Source organism: Cimex lectularius, unplaced genomic scaffold, assembly GCF_000648675.2.
Source record: "Cimex lectularius strain Harlan isolate CLEC.00 unplaced genomic scaffold, Clec_2.1 scaffold45, whole genome shotgun sequence".
In the NCBI taxonomy this organism is placed as follows: domain Eukaryota; kingdom Metazoa; phylum Arthropoda; class Insecta; order Hemiptera; family Cimicidae; genus Cimex; species Cimex lectularius.
The window spans coordinates 361,423-380,176 of NW_019392634.1; the positions used below are offsets into that span (position 1 = coordinate 361,423).

Sequence of the window (18,754 nt, forward strand, 5' to 3'; positions counted from 1 at the left end):
TTTGTATATATATATATATATATATATATATATATATATACTATTATATATATTATAGGTTACAAATAAATATATATCCAAAAAAAACTTAAGACTTCATTTTGACAATATAGTCCATGAGTAAGTAAGCCATAATTTTGTCCTCCACACATCAAGTTCTTTGACCAATAGTGACATAGCGAAAGGCACCCGAACACCTGTATTGTGGAAAATCAGCCGTAGATTTCTTTTTTAAATAGAATGTGCCCTAAAACCGAAATGTTTTTCGAAAAATCTCATCGTTTTTACACTTTTGCCCCCGAATCCTACTGCACCATTGTACGTTCCGAACAAAAATTGATGGTCGTAAAGGCGCAGTTGCGTATGTATGATGTACGTTGGTGAGTGATACTGTTGCATGTCATTAAAAAAATTGTGCGTACTCATGAATTTTTTTCAGTAAGGCGATCAGGTTGTACAATCCGTGGGAAAATAGTACTAAAACCGACTGACTGTGAAATGCAGGGTCAATAAACAAGCCTTACGAGTCGAAACCGCCGTCGTGTATTATTAGAGCGTTTGTTTGTGAAATCGTCTAAACGATTTGGCCGAATAAATAAAAATGACAGGGGGTCAAAGAGCCAATGTTGAAAAACGCCATAGGAAAACAAATTATGATATGGTCCTTATTAGTCGTACCCATGGATCGCGTCCAAAAACGTATTTTTAGCTCGGAAAACACCAAAGCCGCACTCGGCCTTAATTGTGTTTTCACATTCCTTGGGCGTTATTCACAATATCGTGTTTTTTTTAGATCTCGGACAGACTCACATTTTGCCGGCCTCCGTGGGCACGGATCGAACCCATTTCGATCTCTTGGGTCACGCAAAAATAGAACCATTCAACATGTTTCATTACCGAAGGGTAAACATGATTTTTTTCAAGGGCCAATCCAGCCTTTTTTTCTTCTTTTTTTTTTTTGATATCGCGCAGCATCAATCTCATCTCAGGTGTTGTGCCTTTAATCTGTGTTAATAAAGAGGTTATTTATCCCGATCTATTTAGAGCGCCACCCTGACGACGAATTCCTTTTCGTTTTAGTCCTTTGTGTCATTATTAATTATATTTACATCTCTACAAATATTTTTATTTATATATATTCCCTTACTATTTAGAATCGCATTGCTGATAATAAAAATAAAGAAATCCGACATGTAGAAAATAGGTTTTCATTTTTGAAATGGCCTCAACCCCCCTGTTGATATTTTCGTCTGACATCAAAACAAAAACTTTCAGATTTCTTTCTATTTCATAACATTCCTTATTGTTAAAAATAAATTCAACAAACAAAAACGAGTTCGTTTGTAATTTTGGATAATGAAAATGTTCTTTTATCAAACATTGTTGACACTTTTGTCAATACAATGAACATTATTTGCATTTTGATACGGGCATTCCTCTGCATATAAATTGTATTTTTTTTTTCTTTACTTTTTACCACGGAGAATTGTTCGCAAAAGACGTATTTGATGAAAACTGTAAACAGAAAATAGTCCGTTCTAAACTTCTACTCAAATTTGAAAACTGTATTAGCAGGCTTAACGGGATCGAGAATCGCCGGTAGAATGTTCATAGAACATCAAGTATTTGAACAGATTCTTCTTAAAAAGAAGGTAATGGAGGCGTCGGTGGAAGCAACGGTTCAGTCGAAAAGAAAAATGGTAACTTCTTATCGACGACTTTAGGTATGTCTATTATACTAATAGAATAGATAAAGAAATAAATTCATAATAGATAAAATTTCATAGATAAAGAAAAATCAAACCGTAAACTCCTCAAAAATGAATAGGGATATTGCCAATTTTGTACTATTTACTTTCCCTAGCATTTTTATTTTATTTTTACTATACATTGTATTAAAATTTATTAGAAATTATTGGGTTTTTTTACTGAAGGAAAATTTAATTAAGGAATTTGGAAAAATAAGAAAATAAAAGGTTTTAATTTCATAATTTTGTTTATTGGACACAATAATTTTTTTGAAAAATTAATACCGTGTATAATGTCCTCTGTTAGCTAAAACCTGTTATGCATATTGTTAATAAGGTTGTCTCTATTTCATAAGGAATTTCACTCCAAAGATGTCGCAACGTTGCACTCAGTTGTTGCAGGTCAACTGGGTGAAGTTGGTGATCGAAGAGCCTTATCTACAACGCATCCTACACGTGCTCAATGGGATCGAGGTCTGGAGACAATAGGGAAGGGCCAGATGAGATATTGCCAGGTTTTCTAAGCAATGATGAACAACTCTGCCTCTATGATGCCTGATATTGTCATCCAGATATCGAAATTCCCTGCTGATGAGATCGGGCTCACCTGGTTTGAGGATAACTATCGATAATTTCTTGGGCATAACGGACTGCGGTGAGGTTGCCTTCAACAGCATGGACTCCAGTTCGTCCTCCAGTGTAAATCCCAGCCCAGACACCGCCTCCTCCAAACTGCACGAAGGGAGCACGTACTGGGGCATTGTACGCATCCGTTTTCAGTAGACACTTCCGCGCCTGCTAACACTATACACACAGAAAAGCGACTCATCAGTATGTATAACAACATACTTCTAGGCGCTCGCTGCACCATATTCTCCTGAGTTAGGAGGTGGCGGGCTGTTGCTGCAAGTCGTCTCAAAGAGGCATTCGATGCAAGACCAACTTCCCACAAACTATTACGAATCGGTTGTATAGATAAAGACCTTGCCAAAACAAGTACTTCATTTAGGATCTGGCGGGCACTATGGAAAGGATTCCGTCTTGCAGCAATGACAATATTTCTGTCCTCCCGCGCTGAGATCCACTACCAGGCAGTTCTTATTGGCAGTTCCTGGCTCTCGGAATCGGTCTAAGGCCCGGGAGACCACGCTCTGACAAACGCCAACTGCCTCTGCGATATCCACTTGCCGGTGACCTCGATGACTCATTCTATCAATAATATTGCTAATTTCTGATCCAACTAACTAACAAGAATACATCGGTTAATTTAATTAAAATTAATAGAATAAGAATACATTACAAATACCCCTATTCATTATTGAGCAGTTTATCCAAAAGAAAAAAAGAAGGACAGCAAAAAGGAAAGAATCAAATGTATTAAAAGAAAAATCTGGGACACAGATCCGGAGGGTGACGAAAAAGCGGATGAGGCGGCTAAGGTCGGACGTCCCAACCTCTGGACTTAACCACCTTGATCCAACCCCCTGCCGCTAAAAATTAGAAGAAAAAAATATTAAAAGAAAGTGGCAGTGTCGGTGGGCCGAATCGCAGAGCTCTCACGTATCAAGAGCATTGTCAATAAGTGCCCCTCGGAGGAACTGACTCATAGAAGAAAAGTCATCCTCACTAGGAATAAGCCACACGGATGTTTAATTTTGGGCCCAAACCCTTTATATTCCGTCATTGAGAGAAGCTTGCGTGGTTTCCCACTTAATTGAAAAATTTCATTTCTTGTCTCCATATATAGAGCGTGAAGAATGCCACCCCATATGAGATTCGTGCTTGAACATTGCAGCTTCGGGGACCCACCGTTGCCCCTGGTTGATCGAAGTTTGAAGCGTCCCCTGCACAATCGGCTAAAGATCTTTTTAGTGTTCCCACAAGTGTTCAATTGGATTAAGGTCAGATGACTGTGGGGGGCCATTCCATGACATTAAAACCACGATCAGCAAGCCACTCTTTGGTCAGCAATGGTTTCTTCATTTTTCCCGTCGCTCCGGCCTCACGCAAACATCTCCGTATTGTTTCAGCCCTGACATCGATATTATCATTATCACGCAGCCTACACTGGATTTGGACAATGTTGTCAACCTCTACTGATCGAATGGAGTGTATGATACAACGCCTTTTGGCCTCGGAAATTTTTTAGGACCACTCCTGTTTTTTTTAAACAACTATCGGAAATTCCGGAAGATCTTTTAAGTTTTATTATTACCCCCAATAGAGAATTAATTTTTTTTTAATTTCATGATAAAGAAGTCCTTCTTGTAGATATTTTATTATTTGATCTTTTAAAAATGTTGAAAATGGTAATGATAGTATGAATGCTTCATACTATAATTAAACGGAATAGACCATAACCGTTAAGGAAAGGAAATATTTTCAATATGTAAGAAAACTAACTAAATTGATGATACCTGACAACAAATTTAAGACGAATTAATGAATGGTTTTTGCGAAATTTGCATTGTAGTAACCCGAGTCACACAACTCACGAAGACTCGTAATAAACAGGCTCAATTCAAAGATGTAAACATAAATAAAGAATATTAGGGTGAATGTTTATTTACTAACAGTTCAACGAATTCAATCCTGTTGCTGTTGTTTGGGATTAAAAAAGTGGGATTTGCAAACTAGAGATAATAGAAAATTGTTTACCGATGTGAACAAATCTGAGTCACGTATATATACTGATGGTTTTATGTCGCTAGCGAGTATTGAGAGTGAATGTATTTAATAGCATGAATGAGTAGGGCTAAGTCCGATGGCGGTATATTGAGTATCCCATCCTCAATAAGGTTAGGTATATGATAGGTGTAAAGTGTAATGGAGGAATATCGAGTACTCCTCTACCCTAACTGTAAATGTAAATAAAGAATATATTTAAGTGTGTGGTGTTTAGTGACAGTTAGCCATTGATTATTTGGACCAGACCGCACCTCACGATCTCGAAATAAAATTTTAAGTGTGAGTAAGAACTAAATGCGTTTAATTTTAGGGACTGATTGCGTTGGGGACTGAAATGACTTAGCTGTTGACACCTATGTTGTCCAACCTCGGCGGACGGATCAGAACTGACTCGGACTGCCATCATCCGAGGTAGGAGATTATCGAAGCCTGCCGGTAATTTATTGTAAATTACAAAAACAGGAATTGCAGGTGAGAAGTAGTAGATAGGCTCAACTCTGCCCAGATATTTATGTGCATATATGAGCTTAAAAAAAAAAAAAACTGTATTGTACAACTCACCAGTTGGTGTAACATTAAGCTTAATGGACACAAACAACACGACATGGATTGTGAAAAACTAATGGTGATCTGTTTGAAAGTATTAATTATTGTTAACTGCATGCTAAAATCTAATACTATCCTATGTTTAATTTATCAATTTATTTAATTTATATATGCTTGTTTGCGATATTTCTTCAGCATTTCAGAATAGCGTGAAAGCTCATGAAATTTGATTAAAAGGGATCATAATTTCTTAACCTCGCTCTGCTTAAAAATAGTCACCGAGTTTTTCAAAAGTCGAAACTAGGATGAGTTAATAATACTAAAAGTTCGAATACTTCATCATCCTTCGTCCTCAACATAAACAAACCGCTTATAATTTATGGGATGTAAGTAATGAATCCTTCTTCAACAAGATAATTAGCGAAGAAATGTAGAGCAATAAAAACGTAATAAAAGTAAAGATAGAACGTCTGGATAGTTGGCTAAAATATATGTGGTTCGCATTCTCGGCGTTCCTTTCCCCCAAAAAGACGAATCTTCCTGGCACCGCTCCACCGCCTCCCCCTTTCAATAAGGGCCGCCTCTTCCATTTCATTCATGTAAATCCTGTTGTAAATACTTTTCTTCAAGCGGTATATTTATAGCGCTTTGCTCATTGCCTAATTATTTTCTCTTTTTAACGGCTCGTTATCGGCTCCTTTTCTGTTTCCTCACCTTTGGTTCAGAGGGGAAAAAACAATAAACCTATGCCAAATGTCCGTCCAGTTAATACTTTACACCGGGTGGTTAAGATCAAAACAATTCCTCAGCCAGCAAAAAATCCTGTTCTACCCTAAATTCCAGCATTTTTTACTCCTAACCAGCAAAAAATCCTGTTCTACCCTAAATTCCAGCATTTTTTACTCCTTAACCAGCAAAAAATCCTGTTCTATCCTAAATTCCAGTATTTTTTACTTCTAACCAGCAAAAAATCCTGTTCTACCCTAAATTCCAGCATTTTTTACTCCTCAACCAGCAAAAAATCCTGTTCTATCCTACATTCCAGCATTTTTTACTCCTGAACCAGCAAAACATCCTGTTCTATCCTAAATTCCAGCATTTTTGACTCATCAACCAGCAAAAATTCTATTCTCCACTAAATCCCAGGATTTTTGACTATTCAACCAGCAAAAAATTCTGTTCTATCCTAAATTCCAGCATTTTTGAATCATCAACCAGCAAAAAATCCTGCTCTATCCTAAATTCCAGAATTTTTGACTCCTCAACCAGCAAAAATCCTGTTCCACCCTAAATCCCAGCGTTTTTTGACTAAGTCGATGTTAAAATTCCAACATTCTAGCTTGGATTTAAAACAATTTGCCTTTGCAAGAAGTGCTCAGTAAACAAAATTCACCAAACAGGCTAAGAAGAAAACTGAGTCTGTTGATATAAAGTCAACTGGTTAAACATTAATTTACCACTAACTGATTTATTTTTTTAAAAAAAGTATCATCATTATTAAATAAAGTATATTTATAAAAAAACTAAATGTCAGTAAAATCCAGTTGATTAGACTGTGAATAATGGGCCTCAACTATACGACCATATTGCATCCTGTAAAACACCTCGTACTTAACAATTATTTATACCAATTTTATATTTTACTATTATTGTTGATCTTACAGATTTTTTATGTTATTGCATAGTTGTGTCACTGTAAAAGTTAAGGCTGGCTGAAAATTGCATGTCCCACAAAAAATTTAACACACCAGCAAATTTTGATACCCAGAGAACAAATTGTTAAAACCAATTTGCTGTAGCGTTTTAATCAATTATCTATAAACTCATTTATAATAATGCTAGGAGAAATATGGTACAGCACAACAGAGTAACCAAGAAAATATCAGTTGCAATATGTAATTATTAATAAAATATCATGAATGTTAATTATTGCTGAATTAAAAATGACACAATACTGTTTGAAAAGGAGTTTATAAAAATAACTGTAGTCAAGTTATTGCAAATAATGTATATAATTTTAGTTCTAAAAAGATAAAAAGAAATTTTATTAAGTGTTTCGGTCCCTAATCTAAAAACAGCAATAAATAGTTAAGAGCTATTAAAATATGCAAGGTTTCATTTTTTCTTTTTTCAGTTGTGTCCCGACTTTGATTAATAGCCTCAATAAATCATTGCAAAGTGTTGTTTGTAAAAAGATATGCCCTATAGTCTAGTAGCAGAAGGTTAAAACACAGGAAACGAGGATGGAGGGAGCCGTTTGGCTCTAAACTAGAAACTGAGGAATGTCTCTGGCATTCTTGGCACCAGCCCCCTCCAACGTGACAGTGTTTACTGGGGGAAGCACACCAGGTAGATCTGCTCTCAGATCAACCCAGCTTCTTGCTCAGTGCACACCAAACGGACGTAGGGTAGGATACTGGAAGTCGTCGATATTCCACCGTCGAAATGGGAATGGTCAATATTAACACCTGCCCTTTAAACACCAACGGTAATAAATGCAAAGAATTATTCTTGGACAGTTCCGGTGATAACAGATCTACAAAAATGTAAGTTTTTTTACAATTAAAATTTCTTAGAATCTTTGAGAACATACTCTGTGTAGAACGATTTTAAATTTTGTCCAAATTTATTTCAACTAGATTTTCTGTTGCTGAAATTGATTCTGGCCTTTTATTGTGTGGCGCATCAATGGTTACAGACAACACGTTAAAGAAGTACAACGTGACCTGCGTCATATCTGTCAGTCCCGAACTCCCACAAGTCCCTCTACCAAACAGCATAACAAGGCATTACACAATCAACGTCCGAGACACAATCGACAGCAACCTCGGTGAACACTTTGACAGTATTGCAGACATAATTAATCAAGTAAGTAAAAAAACTGTCCTAATTACTTACAAAAATGTGCTGTTAATTACACTTGGCAGAGTGGATAAACGGTTGTAGCATTGTTAAGAATTTACTGGTTGCACTCGGTCAATTAATACATCATGGTTTTGACTCTGTGCCAAAAAGAAGTCACAAATAACTCGTCAATTTATGAATGGGTGTTATATCTAAACATTCCTTAAAATAATTAATTTAACTCAATATATCTTCTAGGTACAAGAAGAAGGAGGTGTAACACTGGTGCACTGTGTCGCGGGGGTAAGCAGATCGGCGTCACTCTGCATTGCTTATCTGATTAAGTACAAAAATATGACACTCAACGAGGCCTATTGGTATGTTCACTCAAAACGGAGATGTATACGGCCTAACAACAGTTTCTTCAACCAGTTGATTGACTATGAAGAAAAACTAACAGGTGTGTCCACCGTCAAAATGGTTTATAACAAAGGGGCCAATGGTGTCATTCCTGACTTGTACGAATCAATGTACCTTAACACAACTAATTACACAAAACGATTTATTGGCACCAACTGATTATTCCTTATTTTTAAAAATATTTTGTACAAATGTAAATATTTTATACACACCTAACCATTCCAAAAATTTGTTCACTAAATAATCTTTACCTAGAAGAAATTTTAAAACAAATAGTAAATATTACTTAGTGTATTAAATAAGATGTGTATATATCTATTTTTTCTTTTTTTACTAAAAATTGACAATATTTGTATAAGGATCACATTCCAAGAAATGTTTTTTTTCTTGTTTTAAAACATTTGCAACAATTCCTTCCATTTTTAACAGTGTTTGTGTTCAAAAGTCTAAACTTTTTTTGCTGGGAAAAATATATTTTTGATTTACACAAGACTTTTTTTATTGATACCTGCAAACAATTCGAGAGCGAACTAATCATGTATTTATTAAGTTTTCTTATTAAAAAATTACAAGAAAATTCAATTGTATGCTTGGATCATGCAGTTAATGGTTTATTTTATTCAACGTTTAAAAAAGTCATAATGTCCAATTGTGTTTTAAATATTTCAAGTTTTTATAATTGAACTTTGAGGCAAAATCATAATTTTTTTTCAAATTGGCCATCATCAAACTAAAATTTAATTCATGCTGAACCGGCATTGAGCCAGACAAACAAGGGGTTCTTCACTGAAGACGGCACAATGCCGAAACGCATTTGAGTAGTTCACCAAAACTGCGTATGGAGACGGGCTCAATAAGTTACTCACAGACTCGCAGGCCAACTAAAATTTAATTGTTATCTGCTATCTTTTGGCAAACATCACCATCATAAACTGTCATAAAAAGTTTAGCATATTTTCAAATGGCCTAATCCAAACCTGAGAATTACTTTTATATGATTTAAAATAATTAAATTGGACAGAACTTTTATGGTAAAATATTATTCAAAAGAATAGTGGTGATATTTATTTAATATTATTATTTTGAACTATTAATATAAAACAATTATCCATGCTAAGTTAAGAAGGAAAGGGCTTTTCCTATACAACAAATTTGTTTGGTAAAAATTATTTCAAAGTTTAAATCCACTCTTTTTTTTTGCTTTTTTTAAATTTTTCAAGCAAAATTCCAGCAATAATTTTTGATAGCTAAACACTGAAACGACAAAGAGACAGCTCTTTCTCAAACTTATAAAGATTCCCAACTGCCATGCAAGACCCTTAAATTTCTATATTAAGAGATCCTAGACCTTCAGGGATCACTCATTTGAAATAGATTCCATAGTCTAGATCGTTAACTTGACAGCTATTTTCCCACTCCTTGTTGTAGAAACAAGAGCCAAGCCGCAAGGTGTGCCAATCTAAAAGTTCTAATTTTACAACCATTGGGGTTATTGCCTAATTTTTGCAATGTCCTTTGGCTAGCCGGTAAATTTATAATCTGACTGAATAAAAACATATAATATAAAATTTTAAAATATCCTTTTCAGAATACTTGGTGATAAAATGCGTATTCAATGCAAATATTAATATATTCGATGACAAAAAATCTGGACACTCATTTTTTGTTATTGATTTCCAATTATTTTTATCATTACATTAATTACAAAATACTTGTTTTAATGTAAACCAAATCAGATGTAAACAAGATCAGAAAATCCACCAAAATATGGGAAAATCATTTAATGATAGAGAAAATTAAACAAATAATTTATTACCTAGTTTTGCTTGTAACACTCTTCTGGCCTCACAGAGGGCATGAAGTCTCCTAAGTGTTTGAAGCTGTTCGATGAATGTTGGACGTGGTGAACGATGGCTAACCTGTCTCTTTATCATGTCCCATAAGTATTCCATATGATTCAGGTCATGAGGATGTGTTGGCCAATTCATTGTGGTAATCCCTACATCCTCCAAGTGACTCCATGTGGTCGAGCTTTATCCCCCAATAAATGAGATATTGCTCAAAGTTTCATAGATTTTTACCTGGGCTTCCCATGATCTCATTTTACTAGAGTTAGTTGGAATGAAATGGGAAATTGAAATGAGAAGTTTGTGGCATGGGCAATCGGAGTCATGATAGCTAAATTGGTAGAAGTGCCTGGTAGTGATCTGCAGGCCGCGGGTTCAAATCCCACTCATCACACTAATTTTTCAACTCATACTTTTCATAATAATTAAAGTAATTGAAACAACATTGATTAAAATTAACTAAAAACAAATTATTTGTCCACAGTTAGATCAACCTTGATCGTCTCTCACTGAAGATGATTTAACAACGAAACAAACAGCAAAATGATCAGGGATAATTGAACTGCGGATCAGTCGAACCATACTGAAAAGCTTTTTATTAACAATTATTTCATATTTATAAACATTTGCGTACAAGTTGTAAATATAGTGCAATAATTGAGTACAGGCGTACTACACAAAAATAATAATCGCCCAGATATTAATTAATGTTATACCAGCCAATTTAATCATGGAAGAATTTTATTTTATGTATATTATTGTGGTTATTCTAGATTTCTTTGGAGAAGTAAAACTACAATTATCATGGTTGCAAGTGTTTGAAGAAGAGATCAAACCACAGCTGCAATGTCCAGCTTGCAGACCAACCAAAAAAGCATCACATTGAAAAAAAATTGTGTTCAGAAAACAAACGATGAAAGTTACCATCAATTTAAAAAAAATTATATTTATTACCAATGGATTATAATTTTTTTCATGCTACTCAACTTGTACACAGCATGACTGATCACAACGATTGATGTGTTTTGAACAATAAAAAATGGAGAAAGGTGATTTTAAAGTGCTAATAAGCCGTAATTAAATGTAGTTATGGTTTTATACTTATTTACACATAAATGGATAATGCAATTTCTTAAATATGGTCTCAGTATGGAAAATTATTCTAATAATCACGATTGTTCCGTTGTTAAATATCACTATCACTTGGAATTTTTTAATATTTGTAAAAAAACTGGTTTTAAAACAAATTACCGACACTTTCTTCCAAATAGGTTAAGTACAGGGCCATGAAGTTGGCGATGAAAGCCTCAATGTGGAATATCACTTTGGAACCGAGGTGCATCTGGTACTCGTACTGCGCCGCCAGCTCTGCAATCTTGGTTTTTAACTGCATGTCGCAACTTTTGCCCAGTTCTTTAAGCAGTCCCTTAAAAATATATATATATATATATTTTTTTTTTAAATGATATGAGAAAATGTTCAAAAAAAATATATATATTAACCTTAAAAATTATATCGGTAGGGATCCCATGCACAAGAAGCTCGTAGATCCTAGTCCTGACATCCATCAGCTTTTTCGTGTTCTGTTCAGAAAGGATCAGCTTCGCCGTGTCACGCAGATACACTTGCCAATCAGGCTCCATCACCTCTTGGTCTGCTTCAAATGGATATCTGAAGAATTTCAAAATCGCAAAATAATTCTGGTCCGAATTAACAATCAAATCAATAATGAAAAAAACTCACTGATTAACTTTGCACGTTTCAAGCATGAGAATCGCCCTTCTCAAGTTCCTTTCACACTTTTCGGCAATCTTTTGCACCAATTCATTTGGCACGGTAAGACCCTCTTTTTTACCAATGCTCTGCATACAAACAAAATCTGTGAAAACGTTGATAGGACATATTTTTTCAAAGATAGTCAAAGATACCTGTAAGACAGCAGATATCTGAGGGACTGTCGGCGCTGAAACTCGGACAGCTAGGCATCTCGATTTGATCGGTGCTATGACCTGAGAGATTGAGTTGGCACAGAGGATTAGCCGGCAAGTAGCAACATATTTTTCCATAGTCCTTCTCAATGCGTGTTGGGCTTCTTTTGTAAGCCTGTCGACTTCAGTCAGAAGTATCACTGAAATCAAACGATTTTTCATTTCTACCCACACATTTAACAATTATATTCAGTAATCATAAGCAAAGGTTATATCCCTGATAAAGTACGAGAACGTTCATTCTATCTTCCTGTGTGAAAGGGTAGGTCATGTTCCAGGATAAAAGGATATAAAAGAACAAAAAAAAGGAAGATCCAAAGAGACAGCCTGCACATCTGTTCTGCATGGCACTTGAATAGATACCAACAAGCAACCCACAAATATTTAAAAAATACAGAAATAATAAATTATTATTATTATAATTAATTAATAAATAATTAAATCTTGAATTAAACAATTACTTTTTCTGTGTGACTAGCAGGGTGAGCACTTTGTGGGAGGAAAAATAAAGGGAAAAGTGTGAATTTACTTGAAAATGAGTGGATGATTATAATTAATATAGTTATTATAAATAATTAATAAATAATTAAATCTTGAATTAAACAATTACTTTTTCTGTGTGACTAGCAGGATGTGCACTTTGTGGGAGGAGAAATAAAGTGAAAAGTGTGAATTTACTTGAAAATGAGTGGATGATTATTATTATAATTAATTAATAATTAATTATTAATATAGTTATTATAATTAATTAATAATTAATTATTGATATAGTTATTATAATTAATTAATGATTAATTATTGATATAGTTATAATTAATTAATAATTAAATCGAATTAAACAATTACTTTTTCTGTGTGATTAGCAGTGTGAGCACTTTGTGGGAGGAGAAATAAAGTGAAAAGTGTGAATTTACTTGAAAATGAGTGGATGATTATTATTATTATAGTTATTATAATTAATTAATAATTAAATCTTGAATTAAACAATTACTTTTTCTGTGTGACTAACAGTGTGAGCACTTTGTGGGAGGAGAAATAAAGTGAAAAGTGTGAATTTACTTGAAAATGGGTGGATGATCTAAAAACATGTCAATGAGTAAGCCCTCGTCTATTGTGTCTGTCTCATTTGTTTGAAATATTATGTATAGTTACAAGAAATGAACGGATCTATATAGTGGATTTTTCTCCAAGCCCTGCAAAAAATGCTCGTCAAGAAGTGTAAATATTTATGGGACCAACAGTTAAATAGTTACTACATGCGGAGTGTAGAAATTTTTTTTTTTCAATTTTTCAAGATATTAAAAATATGTACACATATGTATATCAAATAAAATATATCGGGTTATCCAGAAAATAATGCAGGTTTTCAAGTTTCCTTTCAATTATTCCTCTCTATAATAAACCGTATTTGTTTGATAGATTATTTTGTACGAATGTCTCCTCTTCCAAACAAAAATGTTTGGCTACCTCAATAGTATTTTTTACTTGGGAATAATTCAGTTTTTACTAAGATGTCAATGGGTGATTTTTGCCTAATTTCATTTTAGGAGTTTAATATCATTTGGAATGGTGCCCAAATGGCCAGAAACATTATTAAAGTCTGATGGCAGTGTGATGGAGCACATTCAGAGTGGTTTAAAAAAATGTCAAAGGGGAGACTTTAGCCTTTCTTCCCTATATGGTGATGTTCTGTGAGTTTAGTCGAAGAAAATCCCAGAGAAACTATTCGAGAACTTGCAGAGAATCTTTCAGTTAGCAAATTGACCATTGCTGACCACCTTAATGTAATTGGAAAGGTGAAAATGCTTGAAAGTGTATATTCTCTGTCTGTCTCCTTTATGTCTTCGGTACACTACCATCACATTTGTTTTCACCTTATGATTTATATTCCCCTAAACACAGAACTACCGATTTCAGTCATTCCTTTTTCATTCATTTCCTGTTATTTATATTGCATAAATTAAAATATTAATAAAAATTATAAGTATTAAGTAAATTTAATTAAATGAGCATAAATTATTATTTATAGATTAAAAAAATATTATTTTTGGTGTAACCATTTCATGGTTGGTTAACATAAAAATAAAAATGTTCTGACACAAGATATTCTAATTTGGTATGATTTAAAAAGATAAATCAACAAAATTCTCCTTTTTTTGCATATTTTAACAAACATTCTGGAAGAAAAGTAGACCAGAAAAAGGTCAAAACATTGTCACGATTCTAGCGTTATAAAACCCTTAGATACCAGCTTTCGAGGAAATCGGTGTAAATTAATTTTTTGACTGATAATTTTGACAACCTTCTGCATGACTGACATTCCTAGTGCAAGATCTAACATCCTTTTTCTCAATACCTAGGAGATCAATTTACATGGTTGATAATTTGTTTTAAAGAATTTGTAATGTGCATTTTATAACTGTATCAAACATTAAAATCATACTATTATTTCCATTAAAAGAGGTAAATTTTTGACAGATAATTATCCTATTTTGTGCATTTTCTTATAGAAATCTTTTAGATATTTTTATGATACATATGTCGTTCAAAAGCTGCATTCCTCTTCTTTCAAATGGCATGTTTGACATTAGCTTCTAGCAATTTTTGAATTTTAACCATTTTATTCAATCAGATATTCCGATTAAGGCTTCTTAAAAATTGGAAAAATTATAGTGGTCAAAAAATTGATAAAATTGAATTCAAACAAAAATTTTAATTGAAGTTACTAGAGGTGCTAAAACGAAATTTTATGTTAGTTTCACAAAGAAATTAAAATTGCGACCAAGTTTACTCGAAGAATATTTGATTTTTTGTCATTTTTGGGTTACTAATAAACTTTGATAACTTATACTATAATTTTATTGCAATTTACATAAAAAATACTGTAAAATGATATATTCACATAGTTGATTTGAGCAAGTAGAATGGCAAAGTAAAAATATTAAAAAATAATAAATTTTGTGATATACTTTGATAGCTTTGACTATATTTTTATTGCAATTTACATTAAAAAATACTGTAAAATGATATATTCACATACTTGATTTGAGCAATTAGAATAGCAAAAAAAAATTAAAAAAAAAAAAAAAAACAGTAAATTTCAGCCTTCAAAAAAAATGGTGAAACTAGGGTCTATTCACAAGAAGTGGCGGATACGTTTCTGATCCTTTGGAGCATAGAAGTACTAAAAAATATTTGGTCCAAATCCATGACACACCAACCTAGTTGTCCCCATTTACTACTAACAATACCATCTCTTTTACGGTTAATCACACTTCTGCTAAAAAAATTAGAACACTTTTTAATAATTGTATTAAGTTCACAAAGAAGACAGCACATCTCAACACCTGACAAGTTCGTTCTGTGTATTAATTTATTTGATTACCTTAAGCTCCGATCTTTGATTTACTCATTTAAAATAAAAAAATAAGCTCTGCCCATCATACTTATTCATTATATTCTATTTTATTTCTTACTGTAGTTTAAATATTATAAAAAGCTTCTAACATGGATTCAAATCTATAATGATTTATTTAGAGTTTCTGCGGATGCGTCTGTAGTTATATTAGGTTGGCCAACCCCCTTCGGGCTTTCAATTTTTTTGCAAACAATCCACGATTTGATCAAACTAACATGATTTAACATGACCTTATTGTTATTCCCTTTTTGTTCTTTCTTTTATACTTTTCCTTTATACCAACTTCTCTCCTTCATTCATAGTCAATTAAGCTAGTCATACAAATTTTGTTTATTAATTATTATTTCTTCTATTATATTTTGTAACCTTTTTGTTATTTAATTATATTTTTCTACTTGTACAGGGGCGAAGCCCTATTATAAAAATGTTTTGATAAATGTATTTCTATTCCTATTAATTACCTTTAAAGTCTCTCTGTCCATTTGGCTCCAACTGATGGGTTTGTGCAGAGTTTTTGATCAACTCCATTATGACTATCCTATCATAAATTCCAGCATCGCTTGGATTCACCTCGATATGATAGTTGCTAGCAACTGTGATTATATCTAGCTTTTTGTTCGAAGGTGTCTACAAATCGGTAACTGAATGTTAAAAAAAACCTTTTTAAGTTTACACCGATAAAAACATACTGTGAAACTGAGCTTTTCCATCCTAAGTCTTTCAACGCCAGGGCCGTACAATTCTTTCAAAAGTGCCATGATCCTTGTCTTTTTACCCGAACCGGAAGGACCGTAGAAAAGAAGATGAGGAAAGTCACCTTGATTTACCTGGAATTTAGTTTTAAAAAAGGCGTAAATATACAAAAAAAAAATCAGTTTAAACTATAATTACCAGGTTTTTAAGGTGTTGCGCTTGTTTCAAATGGTAATCCAACTTCTGCAAAGAAGTAGGCCTGTATTTGTCCACCCAGAGACTCATTTCGAATATACTTTAAGTATCCTCGATAATTTGAAAATTTATATCAAATACCCGGCAAACAACGCGTTCAAAACTTGCATAACAAAATAATCGTTAACAGTTAATTGTGAAACAAGGGAAAATAAGAAGAAAAGAATAGCACAACTGGATAAGTTAGAAAATAGAAATAGAAACCCGATAAGAGCGGGAAAACCACGTTATCGCGAACATCGATTGTAAAATTAAGTATCGATAATGAGATGATAACAAATTTTAAAAGTTTTTACTAATAGAAATGATGACGTCATTTATTGTACTTCGGTTAATTAAATATTAATATTTAATTTTACAATATATGTATTTATAATAATTGACATATAACATAATTGACCGTATTAATTATTTTAAATTAATTACAACAGATTAATTATATGTTTTATCTAAAGTTTTGGTTGAGATGAAAAAGCTACTGGTTGGATCCCTCTCGTGACACAGACACATCTCAGCCAAGTTCTTAGATAAAAAAATATAATTAATTTAATTAACATTTAAGAAAAAGGGCTACAAATTGTAAAAACTAATTTTGCAATTAGCTAATTAAAGAAATTAGTAGAAAAATATTGGTTCCCAAACTCAGAATTCACAAAAACTTTGCGGCACAACCAATATAGTAAAATTAAAAACCGCTTTAATTACCGCTATAACATTTTGGTATATTCGTTATTATTATCCTGTATATAATTTATGTCACTTTTGTTATTTAGTCACTGAAAATGGTCTATGTTAGACCAAAACGCGTCTAACTAAATAAATGCCTATTGTGGTAAAAGGAATTTATTTCCTACCCAACAATTTACTGAAAAAATATGTGGTTTCATCAATCAATTAAAAATAATTAATATTTTAAAGAATATATTATTGTCATTATAGTTTTGCATATTTTATTATAAACTGCTCAAAAATTAATAAGGATACTTATTGTTTATTCTTATTCTATTAATTTTAATTAAATTAACCGATATATTATTGTTAGTTACATAAAACAAAATAGAAAATTCAATTTATACTGGAGGAAACACCGGACTCCATATTGTAGAAGGTGACCTCACCGCAAGAAATTATCGAAGAATAAATCTCTCAAACCAGGGATGCATACAATGCCCCAGTTCGTGGTCCTATCAGTGCAGTAGGAAGGAGGCAGAGTAATGGTCAGGGCTGGGATTCACACTGGAGGGCGAACCGAGTCCATATTGCTGAAGGCAACCTCACTGCAGTCCATTATGCCCAAGAAATTATCGAGGAATCGAGGCACGGATTTTTCGATTTCTGGATGACAATGCCAGGCACTATAGAGGCAGAGCTGATCATCAATATTTAGAAAGCCTGGCAATTTCTCATCTGACCCTCGAGCATACGTGGGATGTATTGCAGAGTGGCTTGCAGCCAGTTTACCTGCAACAGCTGCAGAGTGCACCGTTGCAACATCTACGGAGTGAAATTCCTTATGAAATTAGTGACAACTTTATTAACAGTATGCCTGACAGGTGCACAGAGGTTTTAGCTAAGAGAGGACATTAATTTAAAAAAATTATTGTGTCCAATAAACAAAATTATGGAATTATTCAAAATTCCTTAATTAAATTTTCCTTCAGTTAAAAAAATAATTTCTAATAAAGTTTGATGCGATTTATAGTGAAAATAAAATAAAAATGCTATGGAAAGTAAATAGTACAAAATTGGCAGTATCACTATTCAGAAATCGTGAGATGCGGTCTGGTGTGATGTAGGTTTCAGAAAAACATTGTCTTTATCCTGCCAAACGTTTCGATCTTTATTGAGATCATCTTCAGGGCCTGGGATTTACAACCATTGTTTAAATTTAACAAATACATGTAGGATGTGGAAAAAAGTGAATTTATACAATGCAAAAAAATATATTTTTTATATTCGATCAAAGTATTTCTACTCACTCAGTGTTTGTTTTCTGCGAAAGTATGCCATTCTTGTGTGTCGTGTTGAGAGTTCCAGTGCAAAACATATATCGAAAATATTGACACATATATATTTTTTGCATTGTATAAATTCCCTTTTTTCCACATCCTACATGTATTTGTTAAATTTAAACAATGTTTGTAAATCCCAGCCCCTGAAGATGATCTCAATAAAGATCGAAACGATGGCACGATAAAGAACGTGTTTTTCTGAAACCTACATCGCACCAGACCGCATCTCGGAATAATTGTCGACTAACAGTCACTAATCACCTCTTCCTATTCATTTTTGAGCAATTTATGTTTT

General features: G+C 33.3%; 2 protein-coding genes across 7 annotated transcripts in view; one reads left to right on the forward strand and one right to left on the reverse strand.

Annotated features, from left to right (window-relative positions):
• LOC106662864 (dual specificity protein phosphatase 14-like) overlaps window positions 1-8,731 on the forward strand; it is an 18,329-nt gene extending 9,598 nt beyond the window's left edge. Inside the window, exons 1-7 of one of the 6 annotated variants that reach the window (XM_024225120.1) lie at window positions 4,413-4,546; window positions 4,747-4,847; window positions 4,908-5,076; window positions 5,178-5,368; window positions 7,117-7,528; window positions 7,622-7,850; window positions 8,085-8,731. In XM_024225120.1, the coding sequence (XP_024080888.1) occupies window positions 7,428-7,528; window positions 7,622-7,850; window positions 8,085-8,405 (651 nt within the window). In that variant the 5' untranslated portion in view covers window positions 4,413-4,546; window positions 4,747-4,847; window positions 4,908-5,076; window positions 5,178-5,368; window positions 7,117-7,427 and the 3' untranslated portion in view covers window positions 8,406-8,731. Of the gene's footprint in view, window positions 1-4,411; window positions 4,547-4,746; window positions 5,077-5,177; window positions 5,369-7,116; window positions 7,529-7,621; window positions 7,851-8,084 lie in introns of those variants that run through there. The other 5 variants (XM_024225118.1, XM_024225122.1, XM_024225125.1 and 2 more) reach the window with 5 other exon arrangements.
• A 1,931-nt stretch (window positions 8,732-10,662) lies between these two features.
• LOC106662908 (replication factor C subunit 3) lies at window positions 10,663-16,682 on the reverse strand. The gene is made up of 7 exons (XM_014387354.2): window positions 16,391-16,682; window positions 16,189-16,326; window positions 15,961-16,126; window positions 12,022-12,221; window positions 11,837-11,955; window positions 11,596-11,764; window positions 10,663-11,519 (listed from the first exon to the last, which is right to left on the reverse strand). The coding sequence occupies exons 1-7, from the start codon at window positions 16,475-16,477 to the stop codon at window positions 11,331-11,333; spliced, it is 1,068 nt and encodes a 355-aa protein (XP_014242840.1). The 5' UTR covers window positions 16,478-16,682; the 3' UTR covers window positions 10,663-11,330.
• Window positions 16,683-18,754: the final 2,072 nt, after the last annotated feature.

Bases quoted from the DNA above. Each gene is read 5' to 3' on its own strand.
- LOC106662908 (XM_014387354.2), bottom strand. From the start codon at position 16,477: ATGAGTCTCTGGGTGGACAAATACAGGCCTACTTCTTTGCAGAAGTTG. The intron at 12,222-15,960 runs GTAATTAATAGG...GTTTGATTTCAG, and splicing joins TGGACAGAGAGACTTTAAAG to TGATACTTCTGACTGAAGTC. The intron at 11,765-11,836 runs GTGAGTTTTTTT...GAAATTCTTCAG, and splicing joins GAAACGTGCAAAGTTAATCA to ATATCCATTTGAAGCAGACC.